At 38.0% G+C, this 20,781-nt stretch overlaps 1 protein-coding gene across 3 annotated transcripts; it reads right to left on the bottom strand.

The window, feature by feature from the left end:
- Positions 1-1,698: 1,698 nt before the first annotated feature.
- On the bottom strand, positions 1,699-20,539 carry drd2l (dopamine receptor D2 like). Of its 3 annotated transcripts, XR_266645.4 has the most exons (10): positions 20,110-20,539; positions 18,018-18,201; positions 9,889-10,284; positions 8,431-8,540; positions 6,463-6,599; positions 5,020-5,237; positions 4,633-4,716; positions 4,198-4,552; positions 2,116-2,743; positions 1,699-1,990 (listed from the first exon to the last, which is right to left on the bottom strand). XR_266645.4 is itself a non-coding variant. In XM_005455878.4 (9 exons), exons 2-9 carry the CDS (start codon positions 18,066-18,068, stop codon positions 2,547-2,549), a joined length of 1,548 nt encoding a protein of 515 aa, XP_005455935.1. In that variant the 5' UTR covers positions 18,069-18,201; positions 20,110-20,539; the 3' UTR covers positions 1,699-2,546. The 3 variants fall into 3 exon arrangements, 2 of the variants coding, with proteins under 2 accessions (XP_005455935.1, XP_005455936.1); XM_005455878.4 differs by having other exon boundaries at positions 1,699-2,743; XM_005455879.4 differs by lacking the exon at positions 18,018-18,201 and having other exon boundaries at positions 1,699-2,743; positions 20,110-20,503.
- Between the last annotated feature and the right edge of the window lie 242 nt (positions 20,540-20,781).

The raw sequence follows: 20,781 nt of genomic DNA, 5'->3' as shown, positions 1-20,781 counted from the left end.
TAGTTTTATTGTAGTTTTTTGAGGAGCTTTAGTATCTCTGCCTGCTCATGAGACTGACAGGATGCATAAATAAATAAAGCATGCACACTTTGTTTGTTTCTGCATTCCCGTATCGCCTTATTTACTCCATACAACTCGCACCAATCTCAGCTTGTCAAACAGACATAGCTCTGCCAGCTTCACCTCCCAGGGGTATCAGTCAGAGGAGGAGTGAAGGAACTCGTGTTTGCCATCTTAGCAGTGGCCCTCGAGGTACAGCAGCATTTTCGACTTAATAGTATCATCTTTTTTATCCAGTGAAGAAAGACACATCAGCTATTTAAATGACAGAATGGCAGAGTTACTGTCAGGAAGCTGCAAGTCAAACACACAGTGTGTTAAACTTGGGTTTGTTTTTCTATGACTGCCAAACTCTGACAATTGGGATCTTGAAGCATTTCTTTTATTAACTACACGTAATTGCAGAGATACATGTATTTGTCATTTGTTTTCTAAATTTCTTACATTGAACACCGAAAATATTCACACAATGGATTTTCCTTCTTGGTATTATTGATTTAAAGGAACAGGATTGACTCTTGACTGGTCTTGACTTGAGGTGAAGGCCTATTTTGGAATGACGGTCAGCGAACAGGGGTCGTGGACTGTGACACCAACTATCAGTCGCCTACAATGCACCCTTAAGATCTGGTCCCAGGTTAATCTAAATGAGAAGTCCTGTTGCCTTCAACGAAAGCAGTCATGAAAATGAGTCATTACAACTATCAGGCTATCAGAAGAATTCACAATATCCCATTTCAGGCCAGCTAACCTGCAGAGATTTCAGAAAGTTATAACCCAAGAAATACTTCATGCATGAACTTCCCTGAAAAAACTTTGTGGGGTTCAGAAGTTCTGGAAAGCAAACTGCTTTCTTCTTTTTCACCTCCTTTAACCCTTAGCACAAAGGACAACATGCATATTTCTTAAAATATCAAATGATCCATTCATTTTCTTGATCATTTGTCCAATTTGGGGTTTCACAGCATGGCACACCTTAGACAGATCACAAGTTTATCACAGGGCCAACACAGAGAGACGGACAACTATCCATGTTGACATTTACTCTTCCCAATTTAGAATAACCAATAAATCTAACATGCATGTGTTTGGACTGTAGTAGGAAGCTGGAGTACCTGGAGAGAGTCCACCCAGGCACAGTGAAAACAGGCAAATTGCACACCAAATGGCCCCAGCTGGCTGATGGATTTGAATCCAGAACCTGCCTGCTGAAAGTGATTAAACCAAATGTTTCAGGGCAGAATGTGGGTGTGTTTGAGTTCAATCAATACTATAAAAGATATATTCTATGGATGGAAGTGCCAGGGAATCTTTTAAATAATACACAACTCTCCTAAATCTTTTGAGAAGAGGCAGTGCACACATATATGCAGGAAAATGTCTGTGCTGCTAGAAAACGGCTCATTCAAAATTCTCAGTGTGCCCTCACAGTCCTGTCTCACTACACAAGACTTTTCACAGTCACCATCCCTGTGCCACTGACACAAGATGTAAAGTTGTACTTTACAATCAAGTAGGGAAAGGACTTGCCTATACTGTGGAAGTGATTGTATTTTTTTGCACTGTAATTGGAAAAAAAAAAAAGAGTATATTTTTCCATTGCATAAGATGGTAGTGATTTTAAAACAACACAAGTAATGAATGAAAATGATTTTTATTTGATTATTTGTACATCCCACAAAACTTTAAAGCGACTATTTACAACACTCACCTTTACATTTATAAGCTACTTATTTAGAGCAAGAACTGTACATATTAAAATGCATGAAAGCTGTCTTGACTGTTTCTGCTCAATCACCAAATCAATCATTGTTACACAATGCAACTTAATCGGGATTTTTTAAAAGAGGTATGAAATATTATTGATCGTTGGATGTCTGAGTTTTAAGCTGTACTCAAGCTGTTTTCTCCCCTGACTTATTCCAGTCCTCTGGGAAAGACAAGCACATGTAAACTGATAAGGTGCTTTGTGTCAGTGATACAAGAGAATACAAGTACAAGTTAAGTCTTCCAGTAAATTGGAAAAACAGTCAAGTTTCTTTGAGTCCAACTTACGTTACGTTTTTGAGTCAAGCCGGTGCTCTGAGATTCCGCGTCCTCAGTAATTCTCTTGACAAGCGTATTATCTGTACAACACAGCACACGTCTTCTTTTCTTTGAATATCTCCCGCCTGTTTGTGTTTCGTGCACCTGTCTTCTACTTGTCACACGCTTTTTTGTGATTGCCTCCAAAGTTTCTTTCTTCAGTCTTGTGTAAGCTGTTGGTTACATTTCTCTCGTCATTCACTTTCTGAAAAGTTTGTCCCACTTCAACTTATCAGCTGTCCGCTCTTTTGTCTCACTTCCCGTCTCTGCACATCAAACCTGCCACACTCTTCTTTATCTTTGCTTTTTACTCAGCTCTTTCTCACCTCAGACCTCAAATCGATGTCGGCCTTTTATTTATTTATTTTTTTTGGACAACTGACACTTCTCATCTCTTTGGCCTAGCAGTGCAGGATCTTGATGAAGGCTTTGCGAAATTCAATGTTGAAAGTGGTGTATATGACAGGGTTGACGGCACTATTGAGGTATCCCAGCCAGGTAACGGCGCTGTACAGAGAAGGTGAGATGCAGCAGCTTCTGCAGTGGGCCTTTAGTACATGGGTCAGAAAGAAAGGCAACCAGCAGATAATGAACACACCTTTGAAAGAAAGACAAGATGGGGATTACGTCTTTGTGTGTGACAGAAATCATGCAAGGATGTAATTTATTAAATATCTTGTCTAATTGTACATTTGTAGTTTGCACACCCTCATAAAACCACCGAGTCAGTAAATACACAGACAGAGGATATCATCTATCCCAGTTTCAGAGTCAGAACCGCCAAGTCTCATAAATCACACAACAAATGAGCTTGGCGAGAAAAAATACAATCAAGTCAGAAGTCATAAATAATGAAGGCCGTAAAAACTGCTGCTGTGAATGTTAACATTCATCACTGTTTCTCCAACTGAAATAAGGAAAACTTGCTCCAAATTTACATTTAAAATCTTTCATCTGGAAAAAGCTAATTATTTTCAGCTATTCAGAATAGAGCCCTCAGGACACATTTCATCTAGATTTTTCTTCATTCTGCCAAAGGTGATTGCATTTCTTTTTACAATACAGAACTGGCTCAAGGGATTTACTGTACAGTAAACATCTACAGTCACCTTTTATGTATTAAAAACATTTCATGATCGCTGGTTTTAACCTATATTTTTGGTTTAATTTTGAATTAGTCTTTTATTGTTCTCTGTATGCAATCTCACCAAACTATTTTATAAATTTTTGACTATGCTATTGTAAAAATACCAAAACAAGATGAAGGCATCTGGCAAATTTGATGATACATGGGACAAGCTACAATTTGACTAGCCTACAGCTAAGAGGCCACTCTCTTGTGGAGCCATCTCAGAAGACAGACACCTTGTCTGCTTTTAAAGATTAAGAAACTTTCCTTTTTCATAAAGTTTATAGTTAAAGCTGGATTAGATGTCCATGAATCTTCCTTTAGTTATGCTGCTATAGATTCAGACTGCTGTGGGACTTAATGTGATGCACTGAGCACTTCTTCTACTATCACCTCTTTTCACTCCCCACAAGTTTATATAGAAGCACACACACATAGACCAAAAAAGACAACAAACAAACAAACAACAGGACAAAGCATGAAGACAAAGGACAGAGAAATATCATTAATCAATGTCATCACATTTTTGTCTAATCTCTCTCATAGTGAGTTTTGTCCTGTTTCTCTGTGTTTTACTTTTTCTCTTCTCATTAATCTCACTTGCTTGATTGTTGCGGTTTTCTACAGTACTAAATACCTTATAGTATGCATCGGCACTACATATATATATAAACCTTAATTAAATTAAATTAAATTAACTTTGTTCTGTGAGCTTAGATGTGTTCTGTGCCTTCACTAGATACAGAAGGATATCTTGAAAAACAATGTCATAGAGACTTCGGAGGTGTCTGGAGGTGGATTTCAGGTAGAAACACTTTGTGAATGCACCAGCGCACAGTGTGACAAACTGCAAGTGAAGATTGAGCATGCACACATGGTGCAAAGAACACCTCATCAATAAGTCTGCGTTTCCCACTGCTTACCGAGCACAATAGCAAGCATCTGAGTCGCCTTCCTCTCCTTCTGCTGTGACAGCCTCCCTCTCACCCTTTCCTTGGTGATGCCCCATTTCTCTTTGCCTGCGCTCCGCTCCCTCCATCCCTCACGGCCCCTCATGCCATCCTCAAGGGTGGGAGGACGAGGTGTCAGAGCCGATCGTGTCACGGTTGAGGGGAGAACAGGAGCAGGTCCAACTGAGATGGACAGGGAGATCCGGGGTCGTCCACATTTCGAAGAGGCCTGAGGAGGAGGGGGAGGAGCCAGACTCTGCTCATTCTGTGGCAGGAAATGACCTGGCTCCACTTCAAGAGGGTGAACCACCGCCTCTTTAACCAGGCTCTGTGTGAGAATTACATAAAAAATAACAATAAAAAGAGAATCTGTTTGGACTGAGTTCTCGCTTAGGTTATGACCCTCACCACTTTCTTGCGCTGTAGGGTTGCAGAGGCAGGTCTCAGGATCAGGGTGCACAGCTTCACATCTTCTGGTTGTGTGCACTTATTCTGAAATGGAAGAAAGCCATGTACATTGAAAAGAAACGATAATGCAAAAAAGAACTGGAAACTGATAACTCACAGTAAACTATATTTGCTGGTAGGACAAGAATCTTGTGTCATCTTATAGAAATTACACTGTGCATGAGATGAAGTGTGTGTATCTGAAGTTACAAAAGTGGTTTTTGAAAAATCATGAAGATTGTTGTTGACTTCATCTAAACTTTCTATCTCGTTAAAATTGCAAAATGGCTAGAAGACAACTCAAACTTGACTCAAGCTTGATAAACATTAGTTTGGTATGAAATCTACCTTCCTGTGTCGGTGACCTTCTCCTGCTTCAGCCGCACCTTGCGCAAGCAAACCGTGTCTGCGTGGCGGTGCGGTGCGTCTGCCACGTTTGCGCAGCACCAGGCAGATCTGCGCATACACCAGCAATGTTACAATGAAGGGAACGTAGAAGGAGGCCACAGATGAGTACACCACAAATGCTGGGTCTGCAAAGCTGCACGTGGTGCCTTCACGATTAGCTAAGGGGCAGCAGAAAAAAAGAAAAAGGGCAAAGAACAGATATAGTACAAAACCTTTAGGAATAATTATAAGATTTATCTGTCTATGTGTAAAGTACAAAGTCAAAAGGCAAGAGCCTAGAACCTAGGACTTAAACTGGTACAGCATTTAACTATTATCAGAGCAATTATAAAGATAAGTGAGATGGTATTCAAGTAATCCTAAATAGGAATCTATGGCTCTGCTACCCAAAAACCGATGAACCAACTCAGAAACATGAATCAGTTCTGTTGCACTGATGCACAGTTGAGGTTGGCGGTGGGCAAATCTACTCTATGATAATCATAGTAAAGATGTATGGAAGAGTACAACATAGTCAATTATTCTGTATTAAAGGTGCTGTTAACTTTGGTCATCTGTTTCCACTCCTTGTCAGCTATAATAAACATCTGTTGAATTTACCATTAAACTCATTCATTTCTTCTTGATCTTGAAACCTTTTGGAGCGCTTTAAGAACACCATGTTAAAAATGTTAACTCATGAAGTGAAACGCTGTTTTCATTGGAGTTTCATCAAACCCACATTTGCAAACCACCAATGATGCAACGCGATCCTTTACACACAAACGCTGGTGCTGGAACCGAATGAAAAGCAATGCAGAGAGTACCTTTCAAATGCCGTGCTGTAATCTACGAGCAACACATTTCTGTGGAGAGAGAATATTTTTCACAGTTTGACTTACATCATTTGGTGTCTTGCTGCATTTGGACCCACAACTGAGGCTGCCGGATGCCTCTTGCTCACCCTCGCATTACTTTATGTTTTCCCACTTATTCTCAAGTGGCCGCCTTTGAGTTCAGTGCGAGTGCTTTGAAAGCTGAAGTCCCTCATCACCAACTCGTGCTCACTGCTTAGTGAGATGGACTAGACAGCACCAATTCCCAGTGTTTATAGATAAGGAGGTTGGGGTGTGCCTGTACCTAGAGGTGGAGCTGGACTATGCTTCTCTACCTCATAGCTGTCTCCAATAAGTTTAGCTGCTGGGCACCTTCCTTCTGCTACTACTGTGAGACAATTTTAGCCACTGATGATTCCAACATATGGAAATGTCACTGAATGCACAGCATATTATTTTTGTTTTTGAAAGATGAATAATCAAATTTAAGACAGTTTGGATAGACTGTTTGTATAAAAGAAGAAACAGTTCACTGAAAAAGTCAAAAAGTATCAGATGGCACTGTTACCAGTGTTGTTCAGCCCAAACAGTAAAGGGCAGGAGATGGCAAAAGAAAGGAACCACACAACCGAAATCATCACCGCCACCCTCCTCCTGGAGCTGTATCTGGTGTTGTAGAGCAACGGCATTGCCACTGCTGTATATCTGCAACAATACATACACACAGACACATTAGCACGCCTCCTACATGTTCACTTATGGTTCTTGTGTCTTGACATGCACGTCAATGCAGAGGAAACAATAGGTGCATTTCTGCACCTAATTAAACCATCCTGCATATTTCATAGTAAATGTGGAGCCCAGACAAACAAATTCACTTTTCTCATTAAAAACAAAAAACTAAAGCTATGAAAGCTTGTTTCACAGTCTAAAGGACACAAAATATAAAACTGCAAGCACATCAAAAACTATTTTGAATTGTTTCTTGTGAATGCAGCTATTTAGTGTCTTTAGTGAGCTACCTTAATCCCAGATGTGAGTACGGGGTCAAGTATAAAAACAGAAAGGATTTCTTTGTTGTTCAGGTGTTATAATATAATACACTATTCCAATGTCCCCAAAGAGGCACCGACAACATGAAGACAAGTCAAGGACAAAGAAGTGTCTTGCAGAGCTTGACATGGCTCTCCAACATTTGGCAACAACAAGATTTAAGATGTAACAATATCACAAGTACTGTAATTTAGTGTGTTTGCATGCTAACAATTTCTACTTAGCACTACTGTGCTTTAAGGGTTTTAATGTAGCATGACAATTGTAGTAAAACAAAAACTCTAGTGTAAAATTATAAGTGTAAAAAAACAGTTAAAAACCCCATTTTAGTTTACTGAAATAAAAAAAAAAGCAAAAATTATATGGGATGCCTAAAATATGAAATAGTCTCTTGAGTTTTAGATTCCCAGTTTAGTCATTTATTTTGTCTGGCATGAGGAGCCATTAATAGTATTATATAGACTGGGGCATCAACATGACTGTGGGTAAAGTATGTTACACAAAGCATTTTGTTTGGATGGTAATACCTAATCTTGCTCCTGATAAATACCCCCTGGATTATAATAAAAAACTGAACTGAGATTTAAATTAAAAGTTGTTCTTTAATATTATCCTTAAGTTCAATTTCAGAACATGAAGCCTGAAGTAAAATACAAAATAATGACTCCACACTAGCTGCACAAACATTATTTAGATTTGTCCTATTTCTTATTTTGCAAAATACACTGGATGACGTTGCATAAAAAGTGCTAGAGTTCATTAAATCAAAGCACTTAACCTCAGCTCTGTGTCCTTGTAATGGGTCACTTTGGGGGCTTTAAGCCCTGACAGCTTTGCTACTGCATTATATATAAATTACTCTCTGTGGATTCAACAAAAACAATTTAGAGACTATCCTTAGATGCAATGACAAATTACACAAAACCAAAGTGGTGCAGTCTAAATGTGTTACTTTGTCGGAAGAATTAGGACCCAATTGCAGACTGTCTGCCCGCTGGGTGTCTGGCCACCTCTCGCCGGACCATTAAGAGGGCATCAGGTGGAACACTTAATCAGGTTTTTTTTATATGTTTAGAGATGACTGGAGCAGAAACAAGTTTTTATTTGGCTACTCAGTGACAGCTGGATGATGGCAATGCCTTTAGTTAAGTTTTTAGTGGGGTTTGTATAGGTAATGTATGTAAATGCATGCTCTTTGGTTAGCTTTTTTTTGTGTAGCCCAGCCAAGACAAATAAAGGCCAAGATTAGGTGGAAGAAATACCATACTGATTTACTGTCATGTTAGTTGGTTAAAAATTTAATTTTAAGTAGTTTATAAAAGAATAACTTGTTCTCCTGCTGAAGGGGAATTCTCAAGAGGAAGATAAATTGGTAGAATAGAAGTGAGATGAGCTCAACAAATAAGAGGAGACACAAAGAGAAAAGAGAACAAACAACCAGTAAAGGTGATAATGTGAGAGTAATTTTTAGGCAAGCGTCCACCTGTCAATGCTGATGGCGCAGAGGTTGAGGATACTGGCTGTGCACATCATGACGTCCAGGGTGAGCAGGATGTCACAGTGGATGAGGCTGAATCGCCACTCTCCCACCACCTTCAACAAAGCAAATAGGTTTTACTCACTCATAACTCTCTTTCATTTTATTAACCTGGTGTCACGTTTTGTACATTTTTATTCATGTGCGGCAAATCAATATTAACCAGGCTGGTTCAAACTTTTGCTTCTTATTGGATAATTCAATATTTAATTTGTTTTTTAATAGTTTAATAAAGATCATTACTTCCTTTTGAAATTTAACTAAAAAGACTGTCAAAACGAAAAAGACAAAGGATTTGCCTTTACCTAATAAATAATGCAGAAATAAGTATTTTGCACTATAACAGTGATTGCTGTGCACCAAGGGATTTTAAAAAAAATTCAAGTTAGTCCCTTGGATCTAAAAAACCAATCATGATTCTTGACTAAAACAGAGTAAAACTGTATTTATAATTACTAAATAATTAATCAGTGATATAATCAATAGCCAATCTGATATGTGACAAAAGTATGTGTTATTTAATAGCCAAAAATGCCGAAACACTCATTGATTCCATCTTTCTTTGAATAGTTTATAATAAAATAAAGATAAGTAACCGTGTAACATCACGCTGACTGGTCTGGTAAATGTGAGTGGGTATTTTTTTGTTGTTTGAAGTTCAAAAAGAGGACCCAACTACAGAACACAGAGGCAGCACCTACACAAACAAAAAGGATAACTTTAATTAAACTCAGGACAAACAAAAGGAGATGGTAGGACAGAAAGTGCCTGGAGAACTGATGACAACTAAGGCAAATTTCAGAAGTCAAAAAAAAAAAAAAAGAATAATCAAGCAGAATAACTAACAGAAAGAAAGGAAAAAGAGAATAAAACAAAGGAAGCATAATAAGCAAAGACACACAAGGGAAGCTTTTTTTTTTCTTTTGTTAATAAAACACGAAGGGCAAACCAAAACGCGAGAAGATCTGACAGGTTATTCCTAAACAATATTCACATTATTAATAAGTCATATTATTTTCTTGATTACCATACAAAATTTATCCATGGTGTCATTCTGTTAACTTCATACTAACGAAGATGTATTTGTATTATTCATTTTCAACCAGCAGCTACTGAAATTACTATAAGATGCCAGACAAAATAGCATATGGGAAATTCTGGAAGGCTGGTTATCAGTCGGCTTATATTCTTCAGAAAAAACTAACTTTTCTGCTGATTATCTAATATATTATTGGTGTCATTTGCTTTGTGTTTGTTCAAAAAAGGCTGAAAACTACCAAACAGTCTTATCCTCTTGATTTCCATTGCATCTAATGATTTGATTCTCTCTTTTTTTGTCTTTCTTCAGAACCACAAAACATAAAGCAGGAAAAGAAGGGAAAACAAACAGAAGTGCACACACACCTCCAGGTATACGCCCCAAGGCATGACCAGTGTGGCCAGCAGCAGGTCAGAAACAGCCAGTGAGACGATGAGGTAGTTGGTGGTGGTCTGCAGGGCACGTTCTCGCGACACCGCCACGCACACCAGCACATTACCAAACACTACGCAGAAGATCAGGAGGACTAACAGCACCGCATAGAAGTTGTATGGCGGAGACGAGGGTGATGCAGAGCTGGTGCAGTTGGAGGAAGTCAGCAAAGAGGAAGAGGATGTAGGGAAGGATAAAGGGGAGTACGAGGGGTCATTGGTGACATAGACAGAGAAATTATGTTCAAGGGAGGAGAGAGGGAAGGAGGGAGAGGAGGTGTCGTCTGACTTGTTGAGTAAAGTCATCTTGCTCCAGTGAACATGGTCAGGCTGAAAATTAATGACACAAAAAAGCAGGAGAAAAATAATTACTGTGGGGCCCTTCATGGCCCACTGTGCATTTGATTCAGTCTTTTAAAATAGATCCAAAGACGAGTGGCTACTTTTTCTGACAGGAAAGGAGAATGAGGGAAAGCTTATTATTGGAACTTTGTCTTTGGTCTCACCTCAGACAGACAGCTTTGTAACCACACAAAGGGCACAGAGTAAAGGAAAAGCATTGGAGGTAACAATACTACTCAGGTACACAGCAAAAGTCACCTGAGTTTATCTAAAACTCTCAAGCTCTTAAACAACAGCAAGTCTGCAGCTGCCAGAGCAAAAACTAAAACTGTCGAGAGCAGATTATGGTCCGTGTTTTGGGTTATAAATCAGATGGAAGCCCCATGTTTTCACTAATTCTTTTATTTACAGCATGTTTTAAGTGTGATACAGATTCTCTGCTGGGGGTATATTTTTTATATGTGTAGCTTACTAAAACCACATGAAGCACAAACTGTGCATTGCATTGTCAGAGGAATGTGTTTAAATTAGTTTGATGCTGCAGAAACTGTATAAAATGTTAATGTACTTCATTCTAATCTGCTGCTTGAACTCTTTTACGCCACTGAAACTGCAACTATTGGAACACAGGATAATGTCTCTGTGTTTTCTGTGGAAAAAGAGTCAAATGATCCATGAATTCAGCTTTTAGATTGGTTCGTTGCTGCCAAAATGACACCTTTCACGTAAACGCATAGGGGAAATTAGACACGCACAAGTTAAAGCAAGTCATCTACTAATCGGGAGATCGATCGTTCAGTTCCTGCCTGCTCCAGTCTGCATGCAGTATGCTTGTGCAAGATACTGAACCACACGTTGCTCTCCAAACCATCCATCAGAGTATTTGCTAGAAAGCACTTTAGTGTAGAAAAAAAGTGCTTGTGTGAATGAGGTATTTTGTTTAAAGCCTTTTTAGTAGAGGAGAGTGCTATATAAGAACCAGTCCACTTACCACTTACATGTGTAATGTAATACTGACTGGACATCCTGATACTCACTGACCAGCATGCTTCTGAATTAATGGCGAGACAAACACACTTCATATATAAACTATAATTGCACTGTGACAGCTTATAGCATTTATAAGCTGTATGGATGCTCATCACTGACTATCAGTATTCTGTTTGTTCTGACATGCCTTCCACCCATTAAAGATTTAACAAAGTCAGTCATATTTGATCAATTATGTATGTATTATCAGTGTTCAATACACAAAGGTTTTACCTACATAACCTGTCCATAGCATAAAAAGAATTACTGATGATAGGTCAGTGAGAGAAACACTAATCCACATGTGCAATGCATGCATTAGTGTGTTGGGTGAGCTGTGTGAAAACATTAGTTTATTAATTGCCTCGTTTTTGTTTGTATTTTTAGGATGCATTATTCACTGACTGCTCTCTATAAGCCATGCTCTCCCTTGGCAATATTGATGCACAGTGGTACTGTAATCCACAGCTAGTTGATGTAATTCAATTTGAAGGGTGAACTAAGGACGGTGCAATTCTTTTGACCAAAGGGCCATCAGGAGTAGGATGTTTGTGCAAGCTGTCGCTCAAACCCAGTTTGTGGGCTGTACAGAATAATTCATGAGAAGTTGCCCAGAAATAAAGTAATGCTCCATATTTTGGGGGGGAAGAAATGTGGATTGTTGTCAGCATACAGATGAAGTGCTGAGAAATTGATTTTTGCTGCACAAGTTTTGCATCATAATGTTGCAATCTTTCTGTTATGAGAAAAAAAACCCTATCAATTAGGTTTCATGTGAAGACTTTATTCTAATGTAACACTGAAGCTGATGGCAGGCTATGTTCTGTAAAAAGATGCAAATGACAAGCATGTTCTTTAGGAATCTTTGTTTTTAGGGGAATTATTAGACTCAGCACCCCAGTATCCTGAAATGGCATGTAACACTCATTTGTGTGTCATTGAAAGAATTTATTGTTTGTCGCATGTGGTTTCCAACCCAGTAGTGTCGACTGATGACGATCTTAATCATGAGCCGCACCCTAATCCTTACCATAAAATGACATCTGAGATCTCAAAACATAGCCACGACTCATGAAACAGCAGGCTATTAGACACAGCAAATGAGCTTAAATGAATTTTAAACCCATTTGAAACAGAAAGAGAACTTTTTCTGTTGTTTTTGTTGCAGTTTGTTGCAGAAAAAAATCTTAAAACCAATTCCAGAGGGTGTCTGTTGCAGAGAACAACCTTAGCTTTGTCATTTACTAAAACAGACAAATATTTAGCTTTAGACAAAAAAAGGAAAGCAATACGCTTAATCAATGAAAACATTAGTAACGACACATCTCATCTAAACCAGCCTTTTCTTTGAAACCTGCGATTAGTAACCTGGTACTGATGTCTTTTTGCAGAGAGGAGACATGATATAGATATATGAGAACTTCTCTTCCCCGCGCTTATAAGTCTTTGGCTCTCTTCTGTTACACTCAAACACAGAGGCTGTACGACAGCATGCAAAAAGCTGCATGAAATATTTATCGGCAACAGGAAGTTGAAACGGACTACTGACTGGCAGCATCACAGTTTGAATTTTCCTGTTAGTCCAGAGGTCATGAATGAATTCAGTGAGACTTTTACCACCTTACCACCACCCGCTCCAGCATGTGCATCACATTACAATAACTGACTGAATCTGACCTCTACTCTGCATTGTTAATCAACCCATATCCTAGACAAGTTCAACTGAAATAATCAATAGACAAACTACTGGCAACAGCATCTAAAAACATTCTCATGTGTATTGATTCCACAAGATACAATCAGAGATCTATATGGCAAATTTCCAACCGCCTTGACAATATGGAACTAGTATAAAAGGTGGGTTTGGTGAGTAAATCTGATCAACATTATCACCTTGAATTTAAATTTATGTCTTTTAGCCTTGATGTAGCCTAACTGGTGCAAGGAAGCCAGCCCAGGACAAGTCCAACATAGTATGTCACTGTAAAATGCATATTACAAACTAACCTTTTTAACCTGCACTAAACTTCTTAACACATATTTCATGCAAGCACAAAATTACGATATTACGATATTATGATTCAGTTAGTTTTAAAACATTCAAAAAAAACTTGATTCAGCAACAGATAATGCATAGATCCAATATCTGATTTAAAAACTCCAAAATGAATAAGCACATGACATAGATTTAAAATTCCAGTTTATAAAATTGCAGTCCTTTCCTTTGAAAATAGTTTCATTTTCCTCCCCTGTCCTCTCTTACAATTTTCTGTATCACTCAGGGTTTCACAATAACATGTTTTTCCCACTCTGATTTCGCCTGCCACTTTAAAAAGATTATTCCATTCATGCTTCCACCTCTTCTGCCTATATACTGAAGTACCACAACCACAGGTTTATATCTGCATGATGTGTTCAAGGTGTAAGCAGGCCATGGGATGTCATTATTTTCTTATTACAGAGAAACTATCTCCATGCAGTCACTGGAAGCACATGAAAAATTCATTCATTCGACAGTATGTATTAGCCTCCCTATCAGATTTTATTGCTCATTAACTTAAATTGTCAGATTGATGTTCTGGATTGATCTGACCCATTGTAACCTCTGTATTTGTATATATAGTAAATACTGTAAAAAATGCAGAAAATCAAAATGTTATTTTTATTCAAGACAATTTGTAGACACAGCTGCAACATAAATTGTAATAAGATGATTGACAGATCATGTAAAAACTCTTTAGTTGCAATCTCACTTGCTCACTAGAGAATCACTTGTTTCCAGTACAGATTCTTAGCCATTTTCCTTGACATCTTTACTTATTTTTGAGCTCACTCTCTCAACACCAAACACTTAAAGCAAGAATATTTAATTAAAACATTTGTTTTTCAAAACTAAACAACTTTCCTGCAGTCATATTTGAGCAACTGTAATAAACCCAGCTCATCTCACCTCAGTCTCTTTCACAAATTAGTTTAAAAACATCAAAGAGCAAGATGCCCCAAGACAGAGTGCAAAACTAGGAAAAAGCTATTTGCCAGTGACGGCTGCAGTGCTTCAGTAAAGCTGCTGACGCACTGCAGTAATAAGAATGAGAAGATGAAGTCTTCAGACAGTGCTGTGGCATATTTTGCCCCAAGCAACTGATTGTTTATTTTATTTTATTTTTTTCTTGAACTGAATTACAAAAGTTACATTGAACGTCGAATACTTTTAACACAAATTATCAAGAAAAAGATTTAACTTGCGAGGAATATTTCATGACTAACAATCACAACATAAACACTTCCCAGAAGCTTTATTCACAGAATTATCTCCTGTTTTTAAGCAAAGTAATTCTTGTTTTGCAATCCAAACACAAAGTGAGACCTTGGGCTAAAGATGCAGAAGAGTGTAAAGAATCAGCTATGTCATTTTAAGAGAGGGAGTACATCACATTGATAGCTGGGAAAAATAATACCAAAGTTTAAAATGTTGCACCTACTGCAACAGGGTGGTGAAAAAAACAAGCCTCAAGGCCTAAAATCATAAGTAATGTGTGGTTGATGAAAACAGTGATGCAAACATGAAAACTCCATGTGACCATGACAGATTCTTCTATAAACCCAGATAATGGCCTTTCATTAACTCTAACATGCCTATTCACTCAAAAATGTGTCTGGGCAAGACACACATATGTATTCATTCCGGGTTTTTCAATTAATGATGATAAGAAGATGTAATTATAAGAAATGTTTATTTTTAATTAATATCTTTGTGGAACAATCCCTATAAAGAACATTTAAGTCCAAAAACATGCCTATCTAAGAAAAACAACATAAAATTCAATAAAAGATTTATTTGCACAATTTAATGTTTTTATACACTTCTGAAAAGATTATTTTTATTCATTTTGTTATATTATTTATTTCAGTGTTTGTGAATACCACTGATTTCTCAACCACTTTCTCATAATACAGTCAACTTCTGCAATGTGAACCTTAACAAGATATTAATTAATATGTTTACACAACACTGAAAAAAATACAAGCAGAATACAAAAGGAGAGCCTTAGTGGGTTAAAGTTATGAATAAGTAAGCCTATTTGGCTCTGTCTAGTACATGTTGTTTGACCTACTGCCAAACTAAAGTGATGCCTTGGGCAGATTTCAGTAATTGGAATTAAAAGGCCGCCATTAATCAGTGCATTAGTTTTACTTCACATTAAGGTGCAATCATCTCTGCTACCATAAACTCATTTTCACAAACAAAAGCAAACCATGCATACATAAGTACAGCAGCCTGGTTCCCTGAGATTCCCACTTAGTACAAGCTAGACAACTTTTGGGAATGGATGTTTGTATAACTTGCATATTTATCATCTTAAATTGAAATGATAAAGTAACTTCCAAGCTCATCACTTTGTCCCAGTGGTGTATATTTTCTCTGATTAATTTTATTTACACTCACTAGCCACTTTATTAATGCAGCAATTCAAGTCCTCGTCCACACAGCTATGTAATCAGCCAATCACATGGCAGCAACTCGATGCATTTAGATATAGAAACTATGTTAATACACCCTGCTGAAGTTCAAACTGAGCATCTGAATGAGGAAGAAAGAGGGCTTTGAATGTGGAATGGGTTTTGGTCCCATATGGCCAAATAAATCAAGGGTTTCAGAAACTGCTGATCTACGGATATTTTCCTACACAACCATCTTTATACTTTCTAGAGAACAATCTGAAAAGAGAAAATATCCAATAAGGACAGTTCTCTGGGCAAAAACTCCTTGTTGATAACAGAGGTGAGATGAGAATAGATTGCTGTGAGCTGCGAAGAAGGCAACAGTAACCAATAACCAGTTGTTACAACCAAGGCACACAGAAGAGCAACAAATCTTGAAGCCCCAGCATACTAAGTATTGTTGTTGGCCAGGTCCATCTTCTGCTTCAAATAGGATAACATGCCATGTCACAAAGCTCAAATCCTCTCAAACTGGTTTCTTGAACATTACAATGGGTCCACTCAGATGGAAGATTCACATTATGGATCTGAAGCTGACAAATCTGCAACAACTGGGTAATGCCATCATCTCAATATGGACCAAAATCTCTGAGGAATGTTTTAAACACCTTGTTGAATCCTTACCACAAAAGATTAAGGCCATTACTAGTTATGTGTGCCTCAGAAAGTGTCCTGTGAGTGCATTTACTCACTATAAATGACAATTACAGCCAGAAAAGCATCCATCCTCTTCTGCTAATCCAGTTCAGGGTCACAACTGAGCTAGAGCATATCCCAGGGTGAGAGGTGCCATACACTGTACAGATTACCAGTCTAACACAGAGAGACATTCACACCTACGGCCACTTTAGAATCAACAGTTAACCTTATGTGCACATCTTCGGGCTGCTGGAGAAAACCGGAGTACCCGAAGAAACTCACACAGACACAGGGAAATGATCCAAACTCAACACAGCGAGGAATCCTGGAATCAAACCCAGGTTCATCTTGCTGTGAGGCAATGGTGCTAACCAGTGTGCCACCATGGCACCCTATTTTTTGACAAACATAGATGAGCAATGCCACAAAGCATTGAAAATGGAAATATTTAAAAAAGTGAAAAAGTGTAGAAAAAGTGGAAGGTGGTTTGCAATCCTTTGCAGTTAATATTTTTGTAGTAAAAGACGTCTTACTTGACTAACCTCAATACAATTAGGAGTATCACAACAAAAATTAAAGTTGTTTACAGATAAAAAGCTAAAAATGGGGTGGTTTTCAGATTTGTACCACAGAAGTGTCTAATCCTGATTTTAGAATATGAGCGCATTTGTCAAAATGTAATGAGACGGTTATTTTCATGCAAGAAGCAACAAAGTGAGACACCCCAGATGTTTCTCGCTAAAAACACACGGCTGTGATTAAAGCAGCTGTTATGATGCAACACCTTTGACAGTGTTGCTCATTAAAACCTTGATTTGTGCAGATTCACATCCATGATGGGAACGAAAAGTCAAATCTGAGTCTGAGCAACATGAGAGCCATAACCCTCGCTCTCTCACATTCATAGAAAATTTTGTGAAAAAAAAAAAAATGGTTGCACTAAAAAGTCGGGTCATACATTTCAAATTCAGAAAGAAGCATCAAACAGGCACAATGCGCTTGGAGATAAAAACGTGTGAGGCCACTACATGTAAAATAAAACAAGAGCCAATTTAATAAGGGAAATGAATTCAAAATGTGATTAATCTCATTTATTAGTGAACTTAATTTAGTATTACTGTGGTGGTTTTTCAGCTGTTTTATTATGAACTATGACAAAGTAACCAGCTTCATCTCATCTGCCCCCAACCCAGCCTCGGGCTCTACATTTGGGCCATCATTTGCTTCAATGGACCACATGTTTAAACATTCATGAGTTAAAATGCATAATTAAACATGGATGGAAACCTGTTTTCCCATATGGTGCGCTATAGGATGTAATGAGACTGATGTGAAAAGACATGAGTAAATTGATCCTGCAGTTTACATTTAGTTTAGTTTGACTCTAATTAACAGCGATAAATAAGCACTGGTAACAGATGTTATTTTTTTTTAATATTATGAACTAATGATACCCAATTGTTGCTGCAACAGTGAAGTTTGTAACTTCTAGTTGGACTATGTAATCAGATTGCAAGTAGCAGTTTTACTACATTTTCTAATCAGCTCACTCTTTCAAAACTGTGCTGGCGGATGCCCTTGTTGTCCCAACTCAGTAGCATTCACAAGCCTTTTTCTCTCTTATCTCCCTCTCCTCCTGCCCAATCTCCTGTTTCTCTTCCTCTGCTGGTTGCTCCTCTCTGGAGACACTTGACAGGTCTATTACATTCTTGGCCTTGTCTGCCCCCAATTCAACTGCAAAAAAAGGCACATAGAAGAGAAAGAAAAAAAAATATGCGTTCAAATTTTCTCTCAGCTTTGCTAAGGCTGTGAGTTGGCCTGCTATAAATCTTTCATTTCTTTCACTGAGAGAGAGGAACGAGTCCCAGCCACTGGGAATGGTACGGATGTTCAGCTGCAGTATAATCAGCTCTCTGCTGAGATGAGGCCAGTAAATATTCAGCATCTTAACCCTACTTCAGCTCCCAATTACTCCCTGAACTCCCTCGGCTCCTTTTTTCATATGTATTGACTTTTGGAAATAAATAAAAACAGAGCATGGTCCATTTGTATATTTTGTTACACAGTGGAGAAAAAATAATCATTTTTAGTACTTAATTAAGCCACAGAAGACATATATATATATATATGGTGGGGTTTTTTTTTCAATTTGTTTGCTTGTTTAAGAACAAAACTCTAACTCTACTTAGAGAAGTCATTAGTATATTAGTATATTAGTGGTGCAATAGGGATTCACAGCCCCCTTATGGTAATATATGATCAGTCAATAAGTACTCAATAAGTAATAAGAATCTTGTGTGTGGTTAGAAATACCAATAAATTGATTAACAAGTGGGAGAAGGAATCATTTGCACCAATGTGGCACATGAGAAGATGTGATCCCCAGGGTGACGCTCCACACCAAAAACAAACATCTTTTATTCAAGAAGCAATTCGACATCTTCTCCATCTTTTATTTAAAATGAGACACTGCAACGTTTGGAAGCCACTTCTAAGCGACTGCTGAGGATAAACAGTTTCAGTGTGAACATACTGATAACAGCATCCTCTCCATTTCGTTAAGAGTCAAAGTGAGCAATGATTTGTCACAGTGCCCATATGGCACAAACATTTAAAGTGTTAACAGAACCAGGGTTAGCTCCTGTTTACAGACTTAACCACATGTCCCCTGCCAAATCTACAAATTTTCACCATTCTAAAATGCACATTTGAGGGAATACAGCATTACTGAAACACATCCTTCAGCTGTTGAGAGAACTCCAAACAAATATAATGCCACTTTCCAACCACTAGAGGGTATCCCAAATGAGAACTTCACATATACAGTAAGATCTGTTTCTGCAATTCATGTGGAGGCAAGTTGATTTTATTTCTGCAACATGCAAAGACTGACGTAAAAAAAAAAAAAAACTATAATAAATGAAAATATGGTAAAGTTGACAATCATGCTCAGGCTCTCCAATAACATAATCAAACTAAGGTGAGTAAATAGATTCATAATTTCAAGCAACCTAATAGGCTAAAATAAAATTACAAACATCTTACATATCTGAAAATACATCCACAGAAAAAAAGAACGTAAGCTATATAAAATGTACATACTGTTAATCATACAACTACTGGAATCTTTTTTATAAGACTTTCTTTGACAGGATTATTATGGAACAGAGTGAATGAATATGTAGTTTTTGCCATCAGCATTATTATTTTTTTTAATAACAGAAACACGAAAACGTCAGTATATTTATGAAAAAAATAAAGCATTAAATGAGCAATAATACGAGACACTATTTGAGGCATGCCTTCACTTTATTTTGAATTCCGGGTAATAAGCACTTATACACTCATATGACTCCAAACATGTGTTAACCCCAAATCCAAGCCGTGATTTTGTTTCAAAAAATAAACTATCACCCTGTCCCTACTGGCGTTCATCCGCACAACGAACTTGTCAATCTTGTATATTGGCACCAAGAAAAAGCAAGAAAAATCACAGAAACGCGTTGAAGGCATGGCAACAAGTTCCCCTTAAGATGCTGCCAGTCCTATCTGAACTGACAGAGGTTTCTATTATTTAAAAAAATAAATAAAACAAAAAAAGAATAAATCTGCTTTTCAATTTGCTTTAAAGCGGTTACTTACCCTATGGTGCTTCAGATGCTCACATTTAGCTTCGCTCTCCTCTCAGGAACAGCACCGGCGAGAAATTGGCTGTCCGTCCGCGGCATCCAATCAACAATTTACGGCAGACCTCCCCCCAGATTGACCTCAGTCGGTGGGCGTAAACACCATCAGGGGTAAAGTCCCCCTCCTCTGTCGGGTCAGTGCTGCGGGGGTCTGACAGGAGATGGAGGAGGATGGAAACAGTTTGAGGAGAGAAGAGGAAGACGAAGAGGAGAGGAGGGGGTCGTGTAGGTTTTCACAGTTTCAGTTAAGAAATAAATCACAGAACCAACTTGCGCTCACAGCAGACAGGCTGTAATTCCATTGGTTCAGGTTGATATTAGTGGGCGGAGCAAAAACCAAATCGCGCCTCGTATTTATATTTCTGTTCTATGATTTTAACTGTGTGGTTTGTGCAATGTTGTTTTCTGCAATTGCATATTTTAGTTTACAGCATAGGGTAATTTTATTAATAATGAGTTACAGTATTTTAATATCATTCCTTCTAATATTTAGGTTCATCATTATAGGTACTTGGAGAAGATTACTTTGGTTTCTACTATCCCGACGATGAGACTGAATGTAGGTCAGGATGCAGAGTAGGTTAAGTGCATAGTTTATTTTTTTTAATTTATTATTATGTTTCCATTA

The sequence above is a fragment of the Oreochromis niloticus genome, linkage group LG11 (assembly GCF_001858045.2).
Source record: "Oreochromis niloticus isolate F11D_XX linkage group LG11, O_niloticus_UMD_NMBU, whole genome shotgun sequence".
Taxonomy (NCBI): Eukaryota; Metazoa; Chordata; class Actinopteri; order Cichliformes; family Cichlidae; genus Oreochromis; species Oreochromis niloticus.
Note: the sequence above shows the minus strand (reverse complement) of the source record. Positions and strands in the feature narration are given on the sequence as shown.

What these genes read in the sequence shown, in the direction of transcription:
- drd2l (XM_005455878.4), bottom strand. Translation starts at nt 18,068, where the DNA reads ATGCTACTGAGTTGGGACAACAAGGGCATCCGCCAGCACAGTTTTGAA. An exon ending in GCCAGCACAGTTTTGAAAGA is followed by an intron (nt 10,285 to 18,017) that starts GTGAGCTGATTA and finishes ATTAATTTTCAG; the next exon opens with CCTGACCATGTTCACTGGAG. An exon ending in CCCTACAGCGCAAGAAAGTG is followed by an intron (nt 4,553 to 4,632) that starts GTGAGGGTCATA and finishes ATTCTCACACAG; the next exon opens with AGCCTGGTTAAAGAGGCGGT.